Raw genomic sequence first — 22,045 nt, 5'->3', positions numbered from 1 at the left:
TGTACATTTTAGACACTGCACTAATACTGCAGCTTTTCCACCAACTATCGACTTATCTATGTTTGTTTCTACCCTAGTGTTCAGGGTCACAGGGTCTCTTGTGCAGAACCCATGGACATCAAGCAACCACGTGAACCACGACACTACCATTGACCGGACCACAGAAATGCACCAGGAAAAACTGAGCGTCAATAATTGTAGAATTATTGCCATATTTGGTTGACCTCAACACATACTCCAGTTATTATTTTGTCCACAACAATTTCCTCAACATCTGCGCTTACTAAAGCATTCTGAGAATGGTGGTCGGCATGTTGGCCTCACAGTGAAAAGGTTCTGGATGCGAAACTTCACTCCGGCCATCTTTGGGTCGAGTTTGAGTCTTCTCCACAGGTACTCCGGCTTCCACATTTCAGAAACATGCATGTTAGCTTCTGAATTGTCTGTAGATTTGAACGGGATTATGATTTTTTTTCTCTACATGTATCTGACGATTAACTGATGACCACTCTGGGGTGCCCCTTACCATAAATCAGCAAGGATTTTGAACCGGGCGGCACGGTGACTCAAATGGAAAGCATTGGCCTCATAGTTCTGAGGAGCGGGTTCAATCCCAACCCTCCCTGTGTGGAGTTTGCATGTGTGAGTTCTGCCACCTCCATCTTTATCATTAGAGTTGTGCCTACATCGCAGACTGCTCCTTCGGTATGGCCGCAAGTCTCTCTACCTGGAGGATAAGACAACTCTAACAGGTCTGATGAGTCCACAGGAACTGAATTCTCTTGTTCCAGTCGATCTCCTATTTTTATATTGTTGAAGTGGCACACGAGTATGACAGTCAACAGGACTCCAGCTCAAAGCAGCACTTACTTTCCAAGTGCTCTCAGCAGACATCGCAAAAGGCCAATTTTCTCAGCATCAAGTCATTTTCTGTCTTTTACTTTCTAAATACAATTTACTGCACATCTTAAAGAGAGCTGCAGCCTTGTGCTACTACGGCAATACATACCGCTGCATCAATCACAATCCCCGCCGTCTTTTCGGTTTAACGATTTCACGTTGGTGGCATACTTTAGACAGGGCATGTGTTTGCTCTCGGATCAGAGCAGAGCAAGAAGAAACGTACAAAGTCTGGAAACAACAAACGTGTTGCTCGTTTTGTAGATTTGGATTAGTTGTTCCAGGTATCACACACTTTCAACAACCTATTTGGCTGTACATGCATTTACATCTGTATTCCACCAGGGGACGCATTACATTCATTTTCACCTTTTGCGAATTTTCAACAATTATTTGTGAGCACATGACACGTCAGTTTTAATGGGGTCTTTTTTGTGCAAATTTTAAACATTTGTAATATTAATTGACAGCAAAAATGCCATATAGTTCTTTGGAATTTCATTGATTAACTACATGGATTAATTAATTCCATTGCAGTGTTGCAAAAATAACTGATCTGTCATATTATTTGGAAATATTTTAAGATTTTAAGACCAACACCAGTGCATAATATCTATGTGAGCTGCAGGAATTATTATATTTTTATAATTGTTGTTGCAATCCTCACATTCTTTATGGTAGCATTTGTGACTTTGCATGTGTGTGGCTTTAAAAGGCTGGGCCTGACCTGTTGAGATGATGTGGGAGTCAATTGATGGCTCAGAATAGCGAGAAGTGAAGGCATGACTGTATTATTCTCATTCGGGATTTTTATTCCAACAGCTCCTGTATGTGTCATTAGATTATGTTCTACGCATTTGCATATGATCTCTTCCTCAAATTCCACGTCCTACGTTCAGAAGCCTTTAAGCATCCTGTACGTCTATTTTAGCCGAGAAGAATAAAGACCATTGATTCACCACCCGCACCACCACCGCAACTGTGGCGCTGCAACCTTTTCTTCAGTTATGTCTGGTAGCAGGAGGAAGAAGAAAAAAAAAAGGAAAGCGACATCTTGACATAACATCCCTTCACTGTGCTCTGGCAGTCTCGAACATCACTGAGGCCGTCATATATCAATGTACCGCATATGTGGAAATGGGCTTTCAAGGGACACCGACACACAGAGGAGTACCGTGCCCTTTCTTTTCAAGGTTGAAACAGCTCGGTGGCCTCACCGGATCGTCTTTCCGCCCGGCAACTTATCACATAGCCAAGATGGAGGAGTGAAGACACTACTTTCCCGGTCTTTGTTTTGACGTTTGAAAAGAAATAAGGAAACATGTATTGGAAATAAATTATTGCCTCTAAAAATGGAGGTCATAGCTCCAAAGCATTATTGGGAGTGCAATATATCCGTCACAATCCAGGTAACAAAATGTCATAAAAATCTCATAAAAGTAGCAGCTGAGCACATCCCATATAAAAAAAAATACATTACTACTGATAGAAGAGACTACATTGTCAATGCATTGGAGATGAAGATAACAGAAAACATATCAGCTCATTAACCACACGAGTAAAGAAAGCCAAAACCGTGTTAAACATTAACATATTCCATTTGAACTCTGTTTAATTCAGCACAAGGATCCCATCTATTTTTATACACAACGGCACAAAAGGCAAAATCACCCCCCCCCCCAACCACAGTCACATGTGCTGGATGTGATAGTTTGCTGCCCCACTTGAACCGTTGCAAGTGGTCTGTAAATTCCAACTGCGCCTTCGTCACAATCACCCGTGGGGTAAGCACCTGAGGTTACTAAGCAACCAACAAACAAAACCGCTGCGCTTTGTGGCATGAAAATGACAAGCAACAATACAAAAATGGACTCTAATGGGCTGCGGCTGACATTTGCTGCATCTTGGAGCACCATCTAGGGAGGTTTTTCGGTTTAGCAAGTGCAACATTTGGGCTGACAAAGGGCCAAAGTAAACGGCTGTAAAAAGAATCATATGTTTGGAAGCAGATGTCCTTCTATCACACACGCCATAGAACATCACCACCACATGATTCCAGATTGTGATGGAAAAAACAGAGTTCATGAGATCATCTAAACTTGTACATCAAATAAGAGTATTAAGTGACATTATTACACTGATCCATTTTCCTCATCACCTATTTCCGAATGGAAAGCACGAGGTGATGGATCAATCATTGTGTTAGTGCTGTTCATTAATTTTGTCCAAGTTTGTTTTGTGAGTTCATTTCTAAGATAGTTACGCTAGCCAGTGTCATCGGTTTCTTGGGTTTGTTTAAATCATTCGGTAGTTTTGTACTTTGTCTCATTTGGTTGTTTTGTTAACTACTGGTAGTTTTGTTCCTATGCAAAATACTAGACCAGGATGTACCCAGCTAGGATAGGCTGCAGCGCAACCGTGACCCTAAAGAGGATCAGAGCTATGGAAATCAGATGGAATTTGGGAGGAAGTCAGTATCATCCATCCATCTATCCATCCAGCTTCTACCGCTTCTCCGGGTCGGGTAACGGGGAAATTAGGTTCAGGAGGGACTTCCCTTTCCCCAGCCACTTCTTCCAGCTCTTCCAGAGGGATCCCGAGGCATTCCCGAGCCAGCCGAGAGACATGGTCACTCCAGCGTGTCCTTGGTCGTACCCGGGGTCTCTTTCCGGTGGGACATGCCCAGAACACCGCACTAGGGAGGCGTCCGGGAGGGATCCGAATCAGATGCCCCAGCCACCTCATCTGGCTCCTCTCAATGCGGAAAAGCAGCGGCTCGACACTGCGCCCCCCCCCGATGACCGAGATTCTCACCCTATCTCTAAGGGAGAGGCCGAACACCCTGCACAGGACACTAAATTTCCTCCACTTGTATCCAGGATCTTGTTCTTTCGCTCACAACCCACAACTCGTGCCCATAGGTGAGGATAGGAAGGTAGATCAACTGGTAAATTGAAGTATGTATCAGTATCATGAAAAAATATAAACAAATTAATATCAAAAGCCATTTGTTTGCTTATTCTTTTCTTTTCATTGTCAGTTTATAGGTTGAGTTTTGTTCGCTCGCATTTTAATTTTGCCAATCTATGGGCAATTTAGAGTCCTCAATTCAGATACCGTGCATGTTTTTGGGATGTGGGAAGAAATCGGGAGTGCCCGGAGTAAACCCACGCAGGTACGGGGAGAACATACAAACGCCACACAGGTGGGGCCAGGATTTGAACTCCAGTCCTCAGAACTGCAAGGCAGATGCTCTAACCAGTCTTCCACCATGTCGTCTTATTAGTTGTGTTCCATGGATTTCGTTGTAGTTTTGTTTTTGGTCCTTTGTCTTGTTGGTTTCCCATCTTTGTTTTATTTGTTAATTCCGTTAGTCATTCCGTTTTGCTTTTTTTTTGGATTTATTTAGGTTTTTGCTAGCTGTTTAGATTTTTTTAATTAGCACTGTTTTTTTTTTTATTTCTCAACCCACCAAGAGGACTGCAGGGTTGTGCATTGTGCGTCATTTGTCAGACAAAACAAAGTAAGCATTTTGTTTCTATGCTAATGGCGGTTTGGGCCGCTATTATGGAAAGTTTGATTTCCATCAGAAGCTGTCGACGACCCTGTGCAAGGCACTCAGGGGGAATTATTTCACATGAATAGCTGTGTTTATTAGTGAGGCAGAAGCATAGGCTTGAAGCATGGAGACGTATCCCCGCTTAACCTTCCTGTATTGAGCCAATCTCTGTGCCTCTGCCTAACAAGAGCGCGCCCAGCTTTCTAATGAGCTTTGACTCATTTTAATTACAGCAAAACAGTTTAAATATGAAATCAGAGACACTTTTGGTGTGTTTACAAGCTGCCATCACCAGTCGCAATTACTTTGTGTCACTTACATGTCAGTGATCTAAGCGCTGTCAACCATATTTACTGCCTTATTCTATTCTAAATAAAGTCTATAATAGAATAATATCGTATAAATATTATAAACAGTCACTGATGGATTCGTCTGATTTTGGTGCGGGCAGCATAGGTTTAGTTCCCACACCGTGACAGTGTGAATGTGAATGCTTGTCCATGTTGATATGTGCCCTGCGAATGCCTGGTGACCAGTTGCAGTGCCCAGCAAGCATGAACAGGATAAACGGGATTAAGAACGGATGGATATTATAAAAGCTCTCAGTATAGATAGGTTTCCAATTACGCCATCTTGTGTGTCATAGAGATCAGAGAACAAAAGCGTGAGGTTATTTTCTATCGTTAATTTATCTGATTGCTCTAAGGACTTTGGTGACGTCATTGAAAACCTGTCCATTGATGCAGTGCACCGCTGTCGTTGTCAATCAAAACTGAGCACAATGAGCACTAAGGACCCCGAAACAAAATTGGATGTTCATCCAATCAGAGAGCACACGCTGTTGTTGGTGGCCATGTTGTGCATGATGAACTTGGATTGCAATCTTTAACTAAGATTTCAAATAGCGCGACGGTGGCACTGAAGAAACAAGAGGAAGCAGAACTGGTGGTAGCAGAAATGAAGATGTTGAGGTTCTCACTCGGAGTGAGCAGGTGGGATATGATTAGAAACGAGCTCATTTGAGGGACAGGCAAAGTTGGATGTTTTGGAGACAAGGTTAGAGAGCGCAGACTTCGATGGTTTAGACATGTGCAGAGGCAAGAGAGTGAGTATGTTGGTAGATGGGTGCTGAGAGACCCTATTCATGAAAATAATGAATCAGGCATTTAATAGTTTTGTACTGTGTGTGGTGTGCGCTGTAATTATCAACACCGCAACGCATGATTCTGTTCCACCACCGATCTCGAATCAAGTCCTCCAAGACAGATATCTCGTGAGCAAACATGATCAAACTGAAACGAAGAAGAAACATAGCAGGATCTGGGATGCAAAAGATGTAACACACGACACGAGGGACTGATGGTATCCTTGGGACTATTTTTTTTTTTAGAGAAATCCCTCAAGTAAAAAAAAAATAAAAATGCTGTGGAAAAATCCTGGACACGGCGAGACGATAAATAACCGCGGTCGGGCTTCCAACAGCTCCATGATTTAGTCCGCTATTTCTAGCAACCACCAAACTTTGTTTTTTGGGCACGACATGCTCGCTCTTATTTATCGAGGACACTTCCTTGTTCCTCAGTCCCTCAGTCAGGTCACTATTTCAATGGCTACATTCCGTTCACGGAGTCTTGACTCGGCATCGTCGGCTTTCCTTATACACGTGAGATTTCTGCTCATAAATATTGAACATTTAATATTTAAGACTGCTCAACCGTGACCCATTTCTAAACCCATTATTGGTACAAACCCTTAGATAATCTTATATAACATAAAATAATGTGGCGTTTGTCATCCTCGTTCAAGGAAGGGGCCAAATAATGATAAAAAGAGGCAAATTTTGCAAGAGCACCGAAAATAAAATTTGAAGCGATAGTGATGGGATTGGAAGTGTTAGTGGAAAGGAAAAACATTATTGAATCACACAAAGGAAATGTCCCACTCCAATAACTTTAGTGAAGCCAGCAAATGCATAAAACTCGGGATTCATCCAGAGTGACAATTTCTGCGTAACATTGCGTTTGAAACTTGGCACGGCACATACAGAAAAGGAGAGACCAGCACCAGGCTGTCCTTATAGTCCCATGAAATGAACCAGATGAAAAAAGTTTTGTCACTGACACCCTCCATTTAGCATAGCATTTGGAAGCTCCAGAATTGCTTTGCTAAACACAATACATAAATAATTTCTGGCATTTAAAAATGTTTAAACAAAGAGAAAAGCTCTGTTCTCCTCATTGCCTGCCATTTTTCCCGCCCCCTAATCATAAGTGTTAGCACGGCACAGCCATTTGCACCTGCGTCTCAGGTCCGGTATTTGAAGATGCGAAATCAGCTATTACAATTAGCCCCTGAATGTGTTAAATTCATGCAAATTATTTCCGCATATTCTGTATTCCTCTAAGAATGTGCAAATTGAACTGCACGGCAATTCAGCGACTATGTTAGGCCAAATCATGATCTGCCCAGTTAGTAGATCTTTTTTCACATTTGTCCACATGAGTAATCAGGTTTCCGTACTTTTTCGATAATCAGTTTGATAATCTAAAATATATTAGGTTTTGACAAACAGTATGACATGATCAATCAATGTGATCGGCAGATTTCACGATCCTTTCCCTTGCATTTTGTTATTGTTTCTCCTGCAGGCAAACAGTATACAAGTCTGCTTTTTACAGACAGTCTAAATTAAGACTGCAGCCGCGTTCGTCTTTCCACTTATCTCTAATTGAGCCATAAGTAGCACCATTATGTTAAGGGCATTTTGTGAGGCATTAGAAGCTACCGACTTTGAAAAAAACAGTCAGCGGTACACCTGGCCAAAAAGATGTGCAACATATGCGCTCTGGCTTCTGCTGCTTCCAACCACTCAAACAATATTTCACGGCCTTGTGTGTTCTCCATTGAAGTCGCTGGCCTTCAGGCTGTTCTGAGTGACTTTTTTCTTCCCTATTTGTCCAATTCGGGCTAGTTACTTATTTCTGTTAGCTTGTTAGGATTTGTTTAGCTTGTGGGCTCGCTGCCTGGTTAGTTAATTGTTTGCCTGGTTAATTAGTTGGTTGGTTGCTGAGAACAATGATTCCCAAACAGCATGCCGGGGTACATTAGTGTGCCGTGAGCGCTCTTCAGGTGTGCCGTGGGAAGTTATGCAATTTTATGTAATTGCTAAAAAAAAAAAACATTTATTTCCAATAAATAATGTATCTTTATTCATCCGTTTATGTCAGTGAGGCACAATGACAGACCGAAGAAAAAAAATCCTCTTCTGTTACATGGCAGGAAGTACATAAAGTAATTATTCTATTCATTTTTGGTGACATTTACTTTTGTTGGTGTGCCGTGGGATTTTTCAATTGTAAAATATGTGCCTTGGCTCTAGAAAGGTTGGAAATCACTGCCTTAGAATCATAACTGGGAAGAACCTACTTAAAACTGATGAGGAGTTGGATAAAGGTTTGTTCATGAAAAATTTTGTTTAATCTCTTCCATCCATCCATCTTCTTAGCAGCTTGTCCTCACAAGGGTCGGGCTGGAGCCTATTCCAGCTGTCAATGGGCAGGATGCTGCAAGCCAATTGCAGGGCACATCGAGACAAGCAGCCAAACTCACACTCACACCTAGGGGCAATTTAGAGTGTCCAATTCATGTTGCATGTTTTTGGAATGTAGGAGGAAACCGGAGTGCCCGGAGGAAAACCCACACAGGCACGGGGAGAACATGCAAACTCCACACAGGCAGGTCCGGGATCGAACCCGGGACGTTAGAAGTGTGAGGCCAATGCTTTCCAGCTGATCCACTGTTCTGCCAATTTTGTCTCTTATTTTTACAAAATTCATTCATTAGTTTCATATGTATGTTAGGTGGATATGATCAGTTGTGTTAGTTTCATTTGTCTGTTCAATAATTCAATAGCTTTGAAAAAAAAAATGCGGAAAAAAATGAATCTGCAAATAGGTGAATCTGTGGGTGCTGATCAGCGAGTATGTGGGGGCACGCTGTATATGTATACAGTCGTTATACTGTACATACAAATATATGTGTATATGTATATATTTTACACATGTACCTAAAATTTCCATAGAAATCTTGATTCGAGACAGAAAAGATATCATAACATTGTGAAATAAACTGGAAGAGATAGAATTATAATGCCCGCGAAAATCAGTATGCATGCATAAAACCCGTGCATTCCCACACTCTTCCCTTTCCACTTTTAATAATGTCTCCAGAGGTGTTGTGTACAGAATAGCTGAGTTCCCTCCTCAAGTTCAAAATTGCGCCGTATCAATCCCAATGACACTATATCACATTTTCGGTCATGTCATAAGTCATAATGAAAGACATGATGTGCTTTAAATGACTGGCGGCTGATGGAGGTGCAGACACAGGGGCGTGCGGTTGTCCTTGCGCATAAAAAAGGGACAGATTCAAGACAGAAATGAATTCCAGGCGACATAAAACAGTCAGCGATGAAAGCAGTGTGATACTTTTGTAGGATGGGAATCTGGTTTTTATCCCCGGGAGAGGCGGCATGGCAGGGAAAGCAATAGAGAGAAAAAGGGTTTCATCCACCAAGCAAATATGTCATATTTTTTATATATATATATATATATATATATATATATTATATATATATATACACACATTGATGTCAAGGTATCCCTCAGCAACGTGTAGGTGATTTAAAAGAATTGGAGAATCGATGAGTTGGTGTTTCATGATAAAATAGAATAACAACAATCATTTCAAAATGCTATCCATCCATCCATTATCCAAGCTGCTTTTTGTGTTTTGTTTTCAACTACTAACATACATAACATTCATAACATACATGTTATTTTCATTTGTGAGGGCTGGACTTCTATGATTAAACTGCTTATGTTGAAACTTAGTTCACGGTATAAACTCTGTGCAGAATTTCAGACCACAAAACTAGCCTTTGGCAAATAGTTAGCATTCGCGATTAGCATTAGCTTGTGATGACCATTTCAGACCGCAACACAGACAAAGCAAAAACTAATTATTATTGAGTTAACTAATTCAGAATTTTGCATGTACACTGCACATCTAATCGGGTCTTAAAACTCACTTACTGACGCTCGTCTGTCGCTTTTGGCAATGTTTGTTCCTGGCCCAAAAGTGTGTCCGCCTGAAGCAATTGTCCGTGCGATAAACATGGACAGAGGCTAAATAGTTCCGGGCAGGGCAAATTGGTTTCCGGACAGTACAAATATGCTTTTATAATGTTTTTTTTTTTTTTATTATTGCCTTGAGCCAGAATTATTTGCATCGACCAGTTTTGGCAGTCGACTTAGAAGTGTTTTTTTTTCTTCTCCCAAAGTACACTAAGGAATGTTGCATTGCTCAGTTTAACTGCTTTGTCTATTACTTTCATGAGTTAGTTTTGTTTGCTAAGACAGGTTGGGATCTCTCATTAACTCATGAGTTAATAGTTTAGGTTCCTTAAAGAGGAACTAAACCATAGATGTCAAAACTTCCTGTTATATTGCAAATGTGCATTTCTTCATCTGATACTTATTACAATTGTCCATCATTGTCCATTGTCAATCCATCCATCCATCCATCCATCCACCCATCCATCCATCCATCCATCCATCCATCCATTTTCTTAGCTGCTTATCCTCACAAGGGAATGCTGGAGCCTATCCCAGCTGTCAATGAGCAGGAGGCGCGGTACACCCTGAACTGGTCGCCAGCCAATCGCAGGGCACACAGAGGCAAACAGCCGCATTCACAATCACACCTAGGGGCAATTTAGAGTCTCCAATTAATGTTGCATGTTTTTGGGGATGTGGGAGGAAACCGGAGTGCCCGGAGAAAACCCATGCAGGCATGGGGAGAACATGCAAGCTCCACACAGGCGGGTCCGGGATTGATCCCGGGGCCTCAGAACTGTGAGCTCAACGCTTTCCAGCTGAGCCACCGTGGCGCCTTATTACAATTATTTATTCTTTGAAAAAAAAAAGTGAAAAAACTGCATCTACACGCTGACGTGAGCAGTCACGTTTGCACTATGATGTGTAGCAATTCCTCCTTCTGGTGTTAATGCTTGTATGCCAGGAATATGACTTATGACTTCATCATTATAAAGGTGGCAAGACCTGGACTCAACGCAACACATTATTTCAATTACTTGCTGCCAAAACTTGGTTTCCATATATAAAGGAAATTAGTCCATCGCCGTCTCTAGCCTTCATTTCAGGCAAACCAATCAACAGTTATTGAAAAATGTATCGCCGGCAAGTGCTTCAAATTAAGCAATGCCCCGATGCTGCAGGCCAGTCCGTGGCCTCACTTCTTATTCCCATCGGACGGAATGCATACATATTTTATGATCAGCAGTCAGAAGATCAACCGAGGCACGCAAAAAAAAAAAAGACTTTTGCTTTTCTATTCAATATCACACCGGTGCAAATATTATCACCTGACTCGAGTCACATTTATGAAGGGAAATAAGCTCTTATGGGGCTAAAATTGAGGGAAAGACATCAACAAATTAAGCAGCGGTGCCTGTATGAATCAAAGTCAGGAAGATGAATAGAGAAATAAAACATACAACATGCTTGAGTCCGTAGGCAAAACGCTGTGAATATTCATGTGCAATTTACTGCAGCGAGGCCGACCAATACCAATGCAGTGAAGATTAATGTGTGTAAGCATCTTCAGCACATTTAGGAGCGATGATGCGGATGTGTAGCAATGTCTGCTTTTTTTTTTTTTTTTTTTTTTTTTTTTGTGCATGCTGATTATTACAGAGTGTGGAATCAAAGTGGAGGAGGAGCCCGTTATGGATTTCCATTCCACACGCCGCTTAGACATGCATGCCAACATGCTCTGCATCCACTTAGCGGCGGCGACGGCACCGCGGGGCCGCAAGCCGGTGGCGCTTTACTGATTATTACCTTTCGCTCAGCATTTAACGGCTTCCTCATTAGCGCCGCAACCTCGCCGCAGCGCCGGGACTTTTCTCTCTCGTCAGCGCCCCGACCGGAGGCCGCGTTCCCCTCTCCTCAAAACCAACCTTATGTAGCGCGAGGGCCAGCCATCGCCGTTAACAAGGCGGCGGCGGCGAAAGACTGACGGGGGCGACGGTGCGTTTCGAGGGATTGCTTTGTCTCGTTTTAATTTGACGGGTTAGGTGAGACCTGAGGGAAAGTAGACACATCTGACATGCACTAAAAAAAAGTTAGGGATATTCGCCTTTTTTGGGGGGTATAATTTCAGAATTAACCGAAAATGCAATACTATCTTTACAGGTAAATGCAATTTGACCTTCACTCATCTATTTTAAATGCACATGTCCGACTGATGAATTTACTGTTTTCTAACAAGGAGCTGAACTACAATACGTCGTACGCAAAAAGTGTTTGACCCATGAGTCGACCAATAAACGTAAAAAAAGAGCTCCTTTTACGGAAATGGAAATTAAAAAAGAAGAAAGGCGGCATGGTGGCTCAGCTGGTAAAGTGTTGGCCTCACAGTTCTGAGGTCCCGGGTTCAATCCCAGACCCTCCCTGTGTGGAGTTAGCGCGTTCTCCCCCGTGCCTGTGTGCGTTTCTACCGGGCACTCTGGTTTCCTCCCACATCCCAAAAACATGCAAAATTAATTGGAGACTCTAAAATTGTGATTGCGAGTGTGGCTGTTTGTCTCGATGTGCCCTGCGATTGGCTGGTAACCAGTTCAGGGTGTGCCCCGCCTCCTGCCCGTTGACAGCAGGGATAGGCTCCAGCAATCCCCGCGACCCTCGTGAGGATAGAAGGATAGAAATGGCAATTCAAGATCGTGACGTTAATGACTGCTTTCTGGTTTCAAATGAGATTAAATTTATAATATATATGATCAACACTGTTCACACTTCACTTGGCTTAGCCAGCAACTCACCAACCACCCATCGCTCTCAGTACATATTTATGATTACTTGTATATATACTGTTGATATGTTGCTTATGTATTGTATGGAACGCATATCTTTTCTTCAATGCAAAATATTATAGAGCTGGAAACCCGTAGTAGCTGTGTCCCCTTGTAACTAAGTAACGTTAGTGTTAGGGTTAAATACTTCCCAAAATTGGAGACATTCAGAAAGATATGTATCTTTAAGCAAAAACAATCAAGGAGTGATAGAAACTGAAGATTAACTCTTACATTTTAGGTCCTGTTCCATTTTTAACCTTCACTGTTTCGGAGCTAAAATACAGGCTACATCGGTGATTCTTTGATTTTAGCCAGTCCGTAGAACCACTCAATGCTTGATTCTTGCGCCTTGCTGTATATTCAAGAGTGGATGATGGAGAAGTTATATTTTTTGTGATTGCAGTGGGTCCTCAGCTTCCTACGAAATGACATTCCTCCGGCAGCGACCACCAATTTGAACACGAGTCGGAACGGGCCGGAGTCTCTCACCTAGTCATAATTACAGTAAGTATTTGTATGAAATATATTTCCAGTTCATAGCGTAATATCCAGAAGAAGACCAAAGAAAAGGTTGATGGATGTTGTGTGGGAGGAGATGCAGACTGTGGGTGTTAAAGAGGAAGATGCACGAGATAGGCTTAGATGGAAAAAGGTGACAAGCTGTAGCAACCCCTAATCGGGACAAGCCGAAAGGTAAAGAAGAAGAAGAAGAAGTTCATTCTCAAACCACCTGGGGAAGTTCACCCCGTTCGATGTAACGCTGAGCTCTCGTCAGCTCAGTTTCAGGCACTCAGTTTTACTACTTATAAAAAAAAGTCTGAGTTAATAGCCAATGTGTGGACAAGAGATTTGGGCCAGCACAGGAACTTTAGAGAGCCTCGTTGTTGGCTGCGAGTGCATACAGCAGGGCTGTTAACGACATTCTTTTCTGTGGTGTGTTAAATTGACATGAAATATGAACTTTCTCTTTACACGGACTTTAAATACGTTTTGTGTAAACCAACTGTCTGACTTTCCCATATCTTATTTTGATAAAAGAGCATGTTTCAGGTGAATAAATCAATGGTTTCATAACCCAAGATATAATTCTAATTAGCTGTCAATGTAGAAAAAAAACCAGCCTCCTTTCACCACCTTGAGTTTGTAGCTAAGGAAGACTGGATGAGAACCCAAAAACCACAAAGAGAATAAACTGAAATCTTCCGTTGCAGAGATACATGATCAGCGAGGTTCTTTTGGTGTTAAAAAAAAAAAACAGTGAACCTGAAATAATGAGTTGAAATCCATCTGCGAACAGAACTCCGCTTCAACAGAACAATAAACACGCCAGGCTGTGTTGCCGGAGTTTGCAGAGAGCAGATGTAACCCGCACAAGGTCTTCCCGACTGACTCGGCAGCTGCTGCCACGCTTTCGCTAAACGGGAGTCGCCTTGTTATCCCAGATGTAGAATTATTTCGCAGCTACTTGGAACCCAGCGCACGAGAGTAACCTTGAGCCGTGAGCCACATGCTGCTTCACCCGGTCTAAACGTGATTTCCCAACGGATCCATAGTCTATTGCGCCTCTCTATGGCAAATGTTTTTTTTTCCTCTTGCAATCCCGACAATCGTGTATTTTTAATTAAGACTCCAAATTAATCATAGATTGCATCATTTTGGACTTTATGAGGCATGTGTCTTGTCTTTTTTCTAAAACCTTTAAATTATGAGCTTTCATAAAAAAAAAAAAAAAAAAAAACATCTGTTCCTTCCGCGTATGTTGTTCAGAGCCGTGGCGAGGTGGCATCGGGTGAAAAGTAATCTCCTCCCCGGACTGGTCGCCAATCAATTACAGGGCACACATGGGGACGTTATCACCGAGTGGGCACTGCTGCACGGCCACAGGGGGAATTTCAAATTCGGGATTTTAACGTGATCACAATTACCGTGAGTCAGACGTGTTAATCACTTTACCGCCGTGCTGCCCGTGACATTCTATGTTATAGAAAATCGCATTTAAGCGGAATTTAAACAAAACCTCGAGGGCAACAACTTCTACGGGTAAATGCCGACCGACAGCTGAAATAATGAGTTTTTGGGGGAATATTTCACCAAAACCATGTCAAATGATATTCTCGTGATGTTATCTTTGGGCCACGCTGCTTTATCGTGCTCCTGTAAAAATATATACGAGGGTGCACGGGAACAGGAGTGATTGTTTTTATAAGGCCGCATGCATCACTTCCTGGGACATTAACTACTAATGCAATGTTAAAACAAAGTGAAGACAATTCCCAGCTCCGCTCATTCATCCCTCCTTCCTTCCTTCCTCTGGCCCACGCTTCGGCAGAGGTGATAAATATCAAGCATTCCCCTGCCTCCCCCCCTTTTTACGCATCCGTCGTCGTGCGCCGCTCCGGCGCTGCAAACCAGGCAAACGACGGCTCTGCGGAGAGCGAGCATCGCGGGGCCATTTTGGACGGATGAGATGCAAGTTAGAGACAGCACTCAAACAAAAATCCCCCTCCGCGGCATCCAATCCGGTCCTTTATTTGCGATGCGCGACACGCGTTGCGCAAGCGTAATACCGTCGGTTTGCATTGAAGAGGAGCAGGAATAGATTTCACCTCAGGCAGAGGCCTATGGAGATACTGTATTTTTGCTGGAGACTGAAAACATTCGGGTTTGGCTTCAAAAGATACTGCCGCAGCCTCTGTACTTCTGTTCAGGAAGTTTTCAGCAAATAGTCGTGATAATTTCACTCCTACCCGCTGCGTGTTTTGCTGATGTCACTAACTGTTGTTTTGGGGCATTCTTCACAGCTGTCACGGTGTTTTGGTCATCAATAGCGTCTGGTTTTCCTTGATCTACTACTCTTATGTCTCTTAGTTTGTAAGCAAAGCAAAGCAAATTTATTTGTGTAGCGCATTTCATACACGAGGTAACTCAATGTGCTTTACATGACTAAAGGCATTTGAAAACAAAGAGATAAAACATTTAAAACCGCAATAAAACAATAAAGATGACAAAATATTTAAAAAAAACCTCGTGAGGATAAGCAGCAAAGAAAATTGATGGATGGATGGACAATTAAAACCCATTCGTGGGCAGCGTTCCATTTTTGGGACATCATGATTTTCACGGATTATATCCTTCAGTATACCAAAATATTGAAGTGTTTTAATCTGAAGCCATAATTTAGTGTCAGGAGAGGATAACTCATCGGTCAAAGTGAGCACGGAGTTCTTTCCCTTTACTTCCTGACCAAACATGGCTGCCTCAAGTACACATGGAGCGTTTTTTCCAAGAGAAGAAAGGGAGAAAGGTCAGTATGCGACCAAGTTTGTCTTCAAAATGCTAATCCATCAGGATTATTAATACATAAATCTCGTTCTAGAATAAGAATTAATTCATAAACATATCTCTAGTATGTACCACTTCACAGAACTGATAACATACCCGTCCCGCTGCCCGCGAGATGGTACATCTTCTTTGCCCTTTGCTTTATGCGTTAAACGAAAAAGGTTTATTTCCTTGATTGTGGCCTGTTGGGAGACTTTTATCTCAATAAGTCAAAAAATTGCCACCCTGCCCATGAATGGGTTAAAGCCGCATACAGTGCAAGTAATATGATCAAAAAGTGGACATATTCTAAAAAGCATGGAAAAAAAAAAAAAAAAAAAAGAGTTTTCAACCTGGATTTCAAAACATTCCCACTTGGAGCTGACCTCACCTCTGTCGTTAGCGTATTCCATTTGTGTGCAGCATAATAGCTAAATGCTGCTTCACCATGTTTGCTTTGGACTCTGCGCTCCACTATTTGACCTGAGTCAGTCGATCTCAGAGCTCTACTGGGTTTCTATTCCGTAAGCATTTCTTTCATGTATTCAGGACCTAAATCATTTAGTGATTCATAGACCAGTAGCAGATCTTTAAAATCTATTCTAAAGATGACTGGAAGCCAGGGCGGGGACTTTAGGATTGGAGTTATATGCCGTGACTGCTTTGTTTTGGTCAGAACGCGAGCTGCAGCTGTTTAACACCATTTTTTTGAGAGTCCAGTCAGAAGACCATTACAATAGTCAAGTGTACTTGTGATAAAAGCATGGATGAGTTTTTCCTGGTCTGACACATACAAGACTTCTCTCTAGATAAGTTCTTCAGATGGTAGATGGCAGTTTTTGTGATTGATTGGTCGTAGGTGTGTGTTCTTTTAAATCTCATTATTTTTAGGGCATTCCAAATTTCTCAATGAATGTCCATCTTTTCTCATCATGTCTTGTTTTTCTTCTCGTAGAGAGCTATCTAGTTTCAAATTGGTTAACGTGAACCTTGTGTCATGGGTGGAGAAACTTGATTTAAGGTGGGGGGGCATTATTTAAATTAGCTGAACTGTGATTTTCCATCTAGCCAAAATTCAAAATCAATGGCTTGCTTAAAAACACATTACCGGCATGGGCAGCTTTAGAAAAAAAAAATAACAAAACATTTGTTTGTGTAATTTTATACTTGACAGGTGGCCAAGCACTCTGGAGACCCGACAATTTGTATGTTAGCAATTAAAAAGGCACTTTTGTGTCACATGCCCCCCCTTTGTACAATGACGCTGCCACATTGAGGCGCTAACTGCAGGTGATTTGTGATTAGATCCAAAGGATAGCGTGGAAGTCGTAAAGCGTCAAGATGACAGCTATTCCCAGCTCCGTCTCGGCGCGTGTGACGGACAGGAAGGTCACGGTGGTTTGGTCATTCATCATCAACCGATCCCAAAAGACCCCCCACCATGCAGGTACTCCGATTTAACCTTTCTAATCCTTTCCGTTCCATTACATGACGCGAGCGAACCCGTGCGCATTACACACTCCGCCGGCTCATTTGCGTCATTATGCGAGCGTGTTTCAGTCCGACTCACGGCTGAGAGTAAACAAACGATCGCTTCAGAAGTGATTTTATTGCGACGTGGCCTCCGCCCGTATTGTAACATCGTTTGTCTGGCGCTAACTCAACCCAGACGGCAGTTAGGAGCTGTTGATGCGGCAAAATTGATACCTGATAGCAAATAGTGTTCTTTGTTTATACGACAACTATATGCATGTAAGTTCTGAACGGAACTTTGGAGGTGGCATTGTATTTTTGCGCTCATAAATAAGCTTTGACGACAGAGTACTGTATCTTGAGAATTCTCATCGGCAAACAGCCTGGAGCAACTTCATCGGTAGGTAGAATCATGGCCTTGCTCTGACAAAACCGGTGGAGCTGTTAGGCTTTGCGTTCTCTTTATTACCAGTTCAAAATTAGTATCTCAAATTGCAAGTGATTTTTGGCTCACAAACCATGAAGCAAAACAAAATCAAATCAACTAACTGACCACAGAAAACCGTACATCATTTATTACTTTCAGTTATTGGCTTTCTTGCCACTGTTGTACAAAAATGTAGAACTTAAAGGGGAAATCCAGCGGTTTGCATTAGTAATGTATCCAATAGCTCATGTAATATGTACTCTATTTTGACAATGTGATGTTAAATCCTCGCTCATTTAATAGTGTTTTGATGAGATTTTTAATCGGCAATTATGAATTTTCAGGGGCGCTGCCATCTTCGTGAGTCACATGACCTACGTGCACGGATGTGACGTGTTACGTGCCATTCCAAACGCTCGATTACATGGGACACCATTGTGCCCAGCGCTGATTTCTCGGATTTATCCTCATCTGATGAAGAAATAGCAGTATCGGTTGATCGGGTAGACGGAGGAATACTTCCATACAGAGCGGCGGAGCCATGCGCTCGCTCCCCGCCGAGCCCCGGAGCTCGCTCCATGAGCTTGCTCCCCCACAAGCGAGCTCCGCTGCTCGGCTGTAGATAATGTTGAATATTCGGATGGTTCTTTGGGCAGAATTACGCGGACTCTGACGAGCTCACTCCGCCGAGCCGTGGAGCCGCGGAGCCGTGAGCTCGCTCCCCGCCGAGCCAGGCGCTCACTCGGCGGGCAGCGAGCTCACGGCTCTGCCACTCGGCGGCAATTATTTACAGCCACAGGTTCAAATCTGTATGGAAGTAGTCCTCCGTCTTCCCGACCAACCGAGCCACTTGCGGCCGTGCCGCTCATGGCTATGTATGGAAGTATTCCTCCGTCTTCCCGATCAACCGAGCGGCGGAGAACCGCCCACGGCTGTGCCGCTCACGGATGTGTATGGGAGTATTCCTCTGTCTTCCTGATCAACCAATACCCCTTTTTCTTCATCAGATGAGGATAAATCCGAGAAATTAGCGCTGGGCATTAATGGTGTCCCATGTAATCGAGCGTTTGTAACGGCACATAACGCGTCACATCCGCGCATGTAGATCATGTGACTTGCAAAAATGGCAGCACCCCTGAAAATTAGCAATTGCCGATTAAAAATCTCATCAAAACACTATCAAATGAGAGAGGATTTAACATCACATTGTCAAGATAGAGTACATATTACATGACCTATTGGTTACATTGTTAATGCAAACCAGTGGATTTCCCCTTTAAGGATCAGATGTATTTTTGAAAGCATAAATAACGCCTTTATTCTGGAAAATACATTTTCAGACTCTTTTCTTTTTTTTGGGGTTTTTACAGATCATTGGACACTGCGTTGTGTTTCCTGTGCGATTGTGCATATGACAATGGAGGCAGCCAACAGCAGAGAACAGAAAAATCTTCAGCGTGTGTTTTCGAAGGCAGGCCCGGGCATATCAACGGAACTGGCGCTGCTGTTTCACTTAACAGAAACCCAAACAGTCGAGGTTAAAGCTGCCATATGCTCCACATGACTTCATCAAGGGTGACAGCACCTCTGAGCCGGACTCCAAAAGTGTTGATTAGCTGGTCAACAGATGCTGCAATATCCAGCGTACTCACAGCGTTGCAAAAAAGAAAAGAAAAAAAAAAAAACGGCAATGCGCGCACATCCACGGATGCGATCCGTCGGCGTTTTGAAAACGAACGTCGGTGAGAAGCGGGACCAGGTTGCACGCCTCAAGGGCACGGCCGTCCCGCGCAAATTTGCTGAGGCACTCATAACGCCTCGCCTCTATGACTCACTCAAAAGGAGCTGATCAAACGGCGTCTATTCAGAGGGTGACATCATCTGGAGACGAGATGAAATTGTTCGCCCGCTTCCCCGAGATCGCTTGTGATGCCGGTGACACGGATGAAAAGGCGCGAGCGGGGGTTCGTTATTCCAGGCACCGGGAAACAGGTGGGCCTTTTATCAAATATGCGCACTTGCGATAAACCTGCCAGATGGGATTATACATCGTTTTAATTCTTTGCTTTTGTTTTATTAGTTGTGTGCAAAACAAAAGAGCTGTCAGAAATGTTGACACGTTTTAGTTTGGAACTTTTGGATTTATCGACTACTTACAGGACTAATAATAAACTAAAAAGAAAAGAAACTGCAGATGCAGTGCTATGATGTGCAGATGTGTTATTATTGCATTATTATTGCATTATTGAGCTACTGGGTTTTCAACTTTACGTCCACAAAGCACTACATTAGTTACAACTTGTACAATGCGGTAATGTCCCCAAACAAATCCACCATGGAAGGGTTCAAAACATCCATAAGCAGCATTTTGGACAATAATTTCTAGAAATACACTTAGTAACCCTGAAGAAATCCATTTTGCAATTAGGCCGCGAAATGCAAAACTTCAAACTCGAGCGTCCATTGGAAGGCGGCCAAACGGATTAAAACGTTTGCCTCTTTGGTCATTAAATTATTTTAAATTTAAATGCATTTGTCTTTGATTTAACTCATTAAGTTGTACACGTCATCTAAATCAAAACAAAATACTGCGCCGGTACATCTAATGTTATGAGTAATGGCCAGTTGAAGAGTGAGGACATTTTTTAGGTCACCCCTGGACAATGGCGATAAAATTAAATTAAAAAGTCACAGCGCCAAAGGTAGAAAAATCGTGATCGGGACAAATGACTCCAGTTTAAAACAAGTGTTCTTATCTGCGCTATTAAACACAACTTATTTGTTCTGAAGAGGAATGTTATGAAGAAGGCGCTCTGCATAGTCTCAAGGGTCATTATGAAATAAAAAAGTTATTGTGTCAGCACGGTGGAACGACTGGTTAGAGCGCAGGTGTCAAACTCAAGGCCTGGGGGGCCATATCCGGCCCACCATGGGATTTTATGTGGCCCGCGAAGGAAAATCATACGTGTCAACTTCCATGATTGTTGTGAAAATCTGTACAAAGCATTTTTGTGTTACCAAACATCAATGATAGTTGGCAAAAACATTACCCTTGATTTCTGATTCCAAAAGCAGTTCATAAATTTGACGTGTAAATGTCACGTCATTATCCAACCCGTTTATCCTCACAATGGTTGCAGGAAAGCTGAAGCCTATCCCGGCAAGCTTCGGGCGAAAAGCGGACTACACCCTGAACTGGTCGCCAGTCAGTCGCAGGGCAGATATCGACACCATCACTGAGCGGGAATTGATCCCACGCTGCCCGCACCAAAGGCAGGCGTGCGTACCACTACACCATCAGTGACTCTGATGTGTAAGTATCATGAGGTAATTAAAGTTTTTTTATGGCCCTCTGAGGGAAACTGTAACCCCAATGCGGCCCGCGTCAAAAATGAGTGTGACACCCCTGGGTTAGAGTGTCTGCCTCACAGTTCTGAGGATCAGAGTCCAGGCCCGACCTGCGTGCAGCTTCAGTTCTCTCTGAACATGCAGCATCTGGGGACTTGAAATTTCCCATAAGTGTGATTGTGAGTGCGATTGGTTGTCTGTTTCTATGCGCCCTGCGATTGGCTGCCGACCGGTTCAGGGTGTACCCTGCCTCATTCCTGGGATAGGCTCTAGCACTCCCGCGACTCTTGTGAGGATAAGCGGCTCAGATAATGGGTGAAGAATCGACCGGGATTGGCTCCAGCTCTCCGGCCACACCGATGATAAGCGGTATAGAAAACGAATGGCTGCAGGTCACCAAATCAGTAGCCAGTGCGGTTGAACGGCACTGAAAATAATATTAAACGCATCTCCGACGCTATCAATCAAAAGTGACGACTTTCAAAACGACTCTCGTGTTTTTTCAGATGGCGAAAGCGGCGCCAACGTGGTGTCAGGTGAGTGAAGTCGTGCCGCGAAATGCATTTAGGAGGACCAAAGGGATCCCGTGTTGGATATGATTTGGAAACAAGGACTACGTCTCAACTCCTCATCCCGTCAAGCTCGGCTTCTCCAAAATTCCTCCCCGCGGGGACGCTTCTGCTGATGCAAGATGAAAAACCCTCTCGCTATGCTCCCCTCGCGCCAAGATTTTTCAGATGAAACCACCTCTTCTCCAAACTCACCTTTCCGCCAAGTTTAATTCCCCCAAAACACAGCTGTTTCTGTTTTAAACGCGTGACTGACCCTCGCCGCTGAAGCCGTCGCGCTTTAGCAGCTGTTTCTTATCGTGTTTCGTCGTGCCAACGAACGCAACAATTGGAAAGTGGCCCGTCATGCTCGCTAATGTGAATTATGATACTTCCCACGTTCAACACAACGCAAAGCGTTCTCTTGGGAATTTAGCGAGAAATTGTAGAAAAACTAAAGCATTTTTATGACTTTGGAAGCGGACTTTTCTAGCAACAGGAGGAAAATCCATCCATTTTCTTTACTGCTCATG

General features: G+C 43.0%; 1 protein-coding gene across 4 annotated transcripts in view; it reads right to left on the bottom strand.

Moving 5' to 3' along the window:
• LOC133511827 (glypican-6-like) overlaps window positions 1-22,045 on the bottom strand; it is a 103,828-nt gene that overhangs the window by 62,309 nt on the left and 19,474 nt on the right. The window contains exon 1 of one of the 4 annotated variants that reach the window (XM_061840798.1): window positions 9,553-9,654. The exons of 2 other annotated variants lie outside the window; for them this stretch is intronic. Coding sequence is in view for 1 of the 2 variants with exons in the window: in XM_061840797.1 (XP_061696781.1) it covers window positions 9,549-9,636 (88 nt within the window). In the remaining variant the exon portion in view is untranslated. Of the gene's footprint in view, window positions 1-9,548; window positions 9,655-22,045 lie in introns of those variants that run through there. One more of the 4 variants, XM_061840797.1, reaches the window with a different exon arrangement.

Source organism: Syngnathoides biaculeatus, chromosome 14 (assembly GCF_019802595.1).
Source record: "Syngnathoides biaculeatus isolate LvHL_M chromosome 14, ASM1980259v1, whole genome shotgun sequence".
Taxonomy (NCBI): Eukaryota; Metazoa; Chordata; class Actinopteri; order Syngnathiformes; family Syngnathidae; genus Syngnathoides; species Syngnathoides biaculeatus.
Note: the sequence above shows the minus strand (reverse complement) of the source record. Positions and strands in the feature narration are given on the sequence as shown.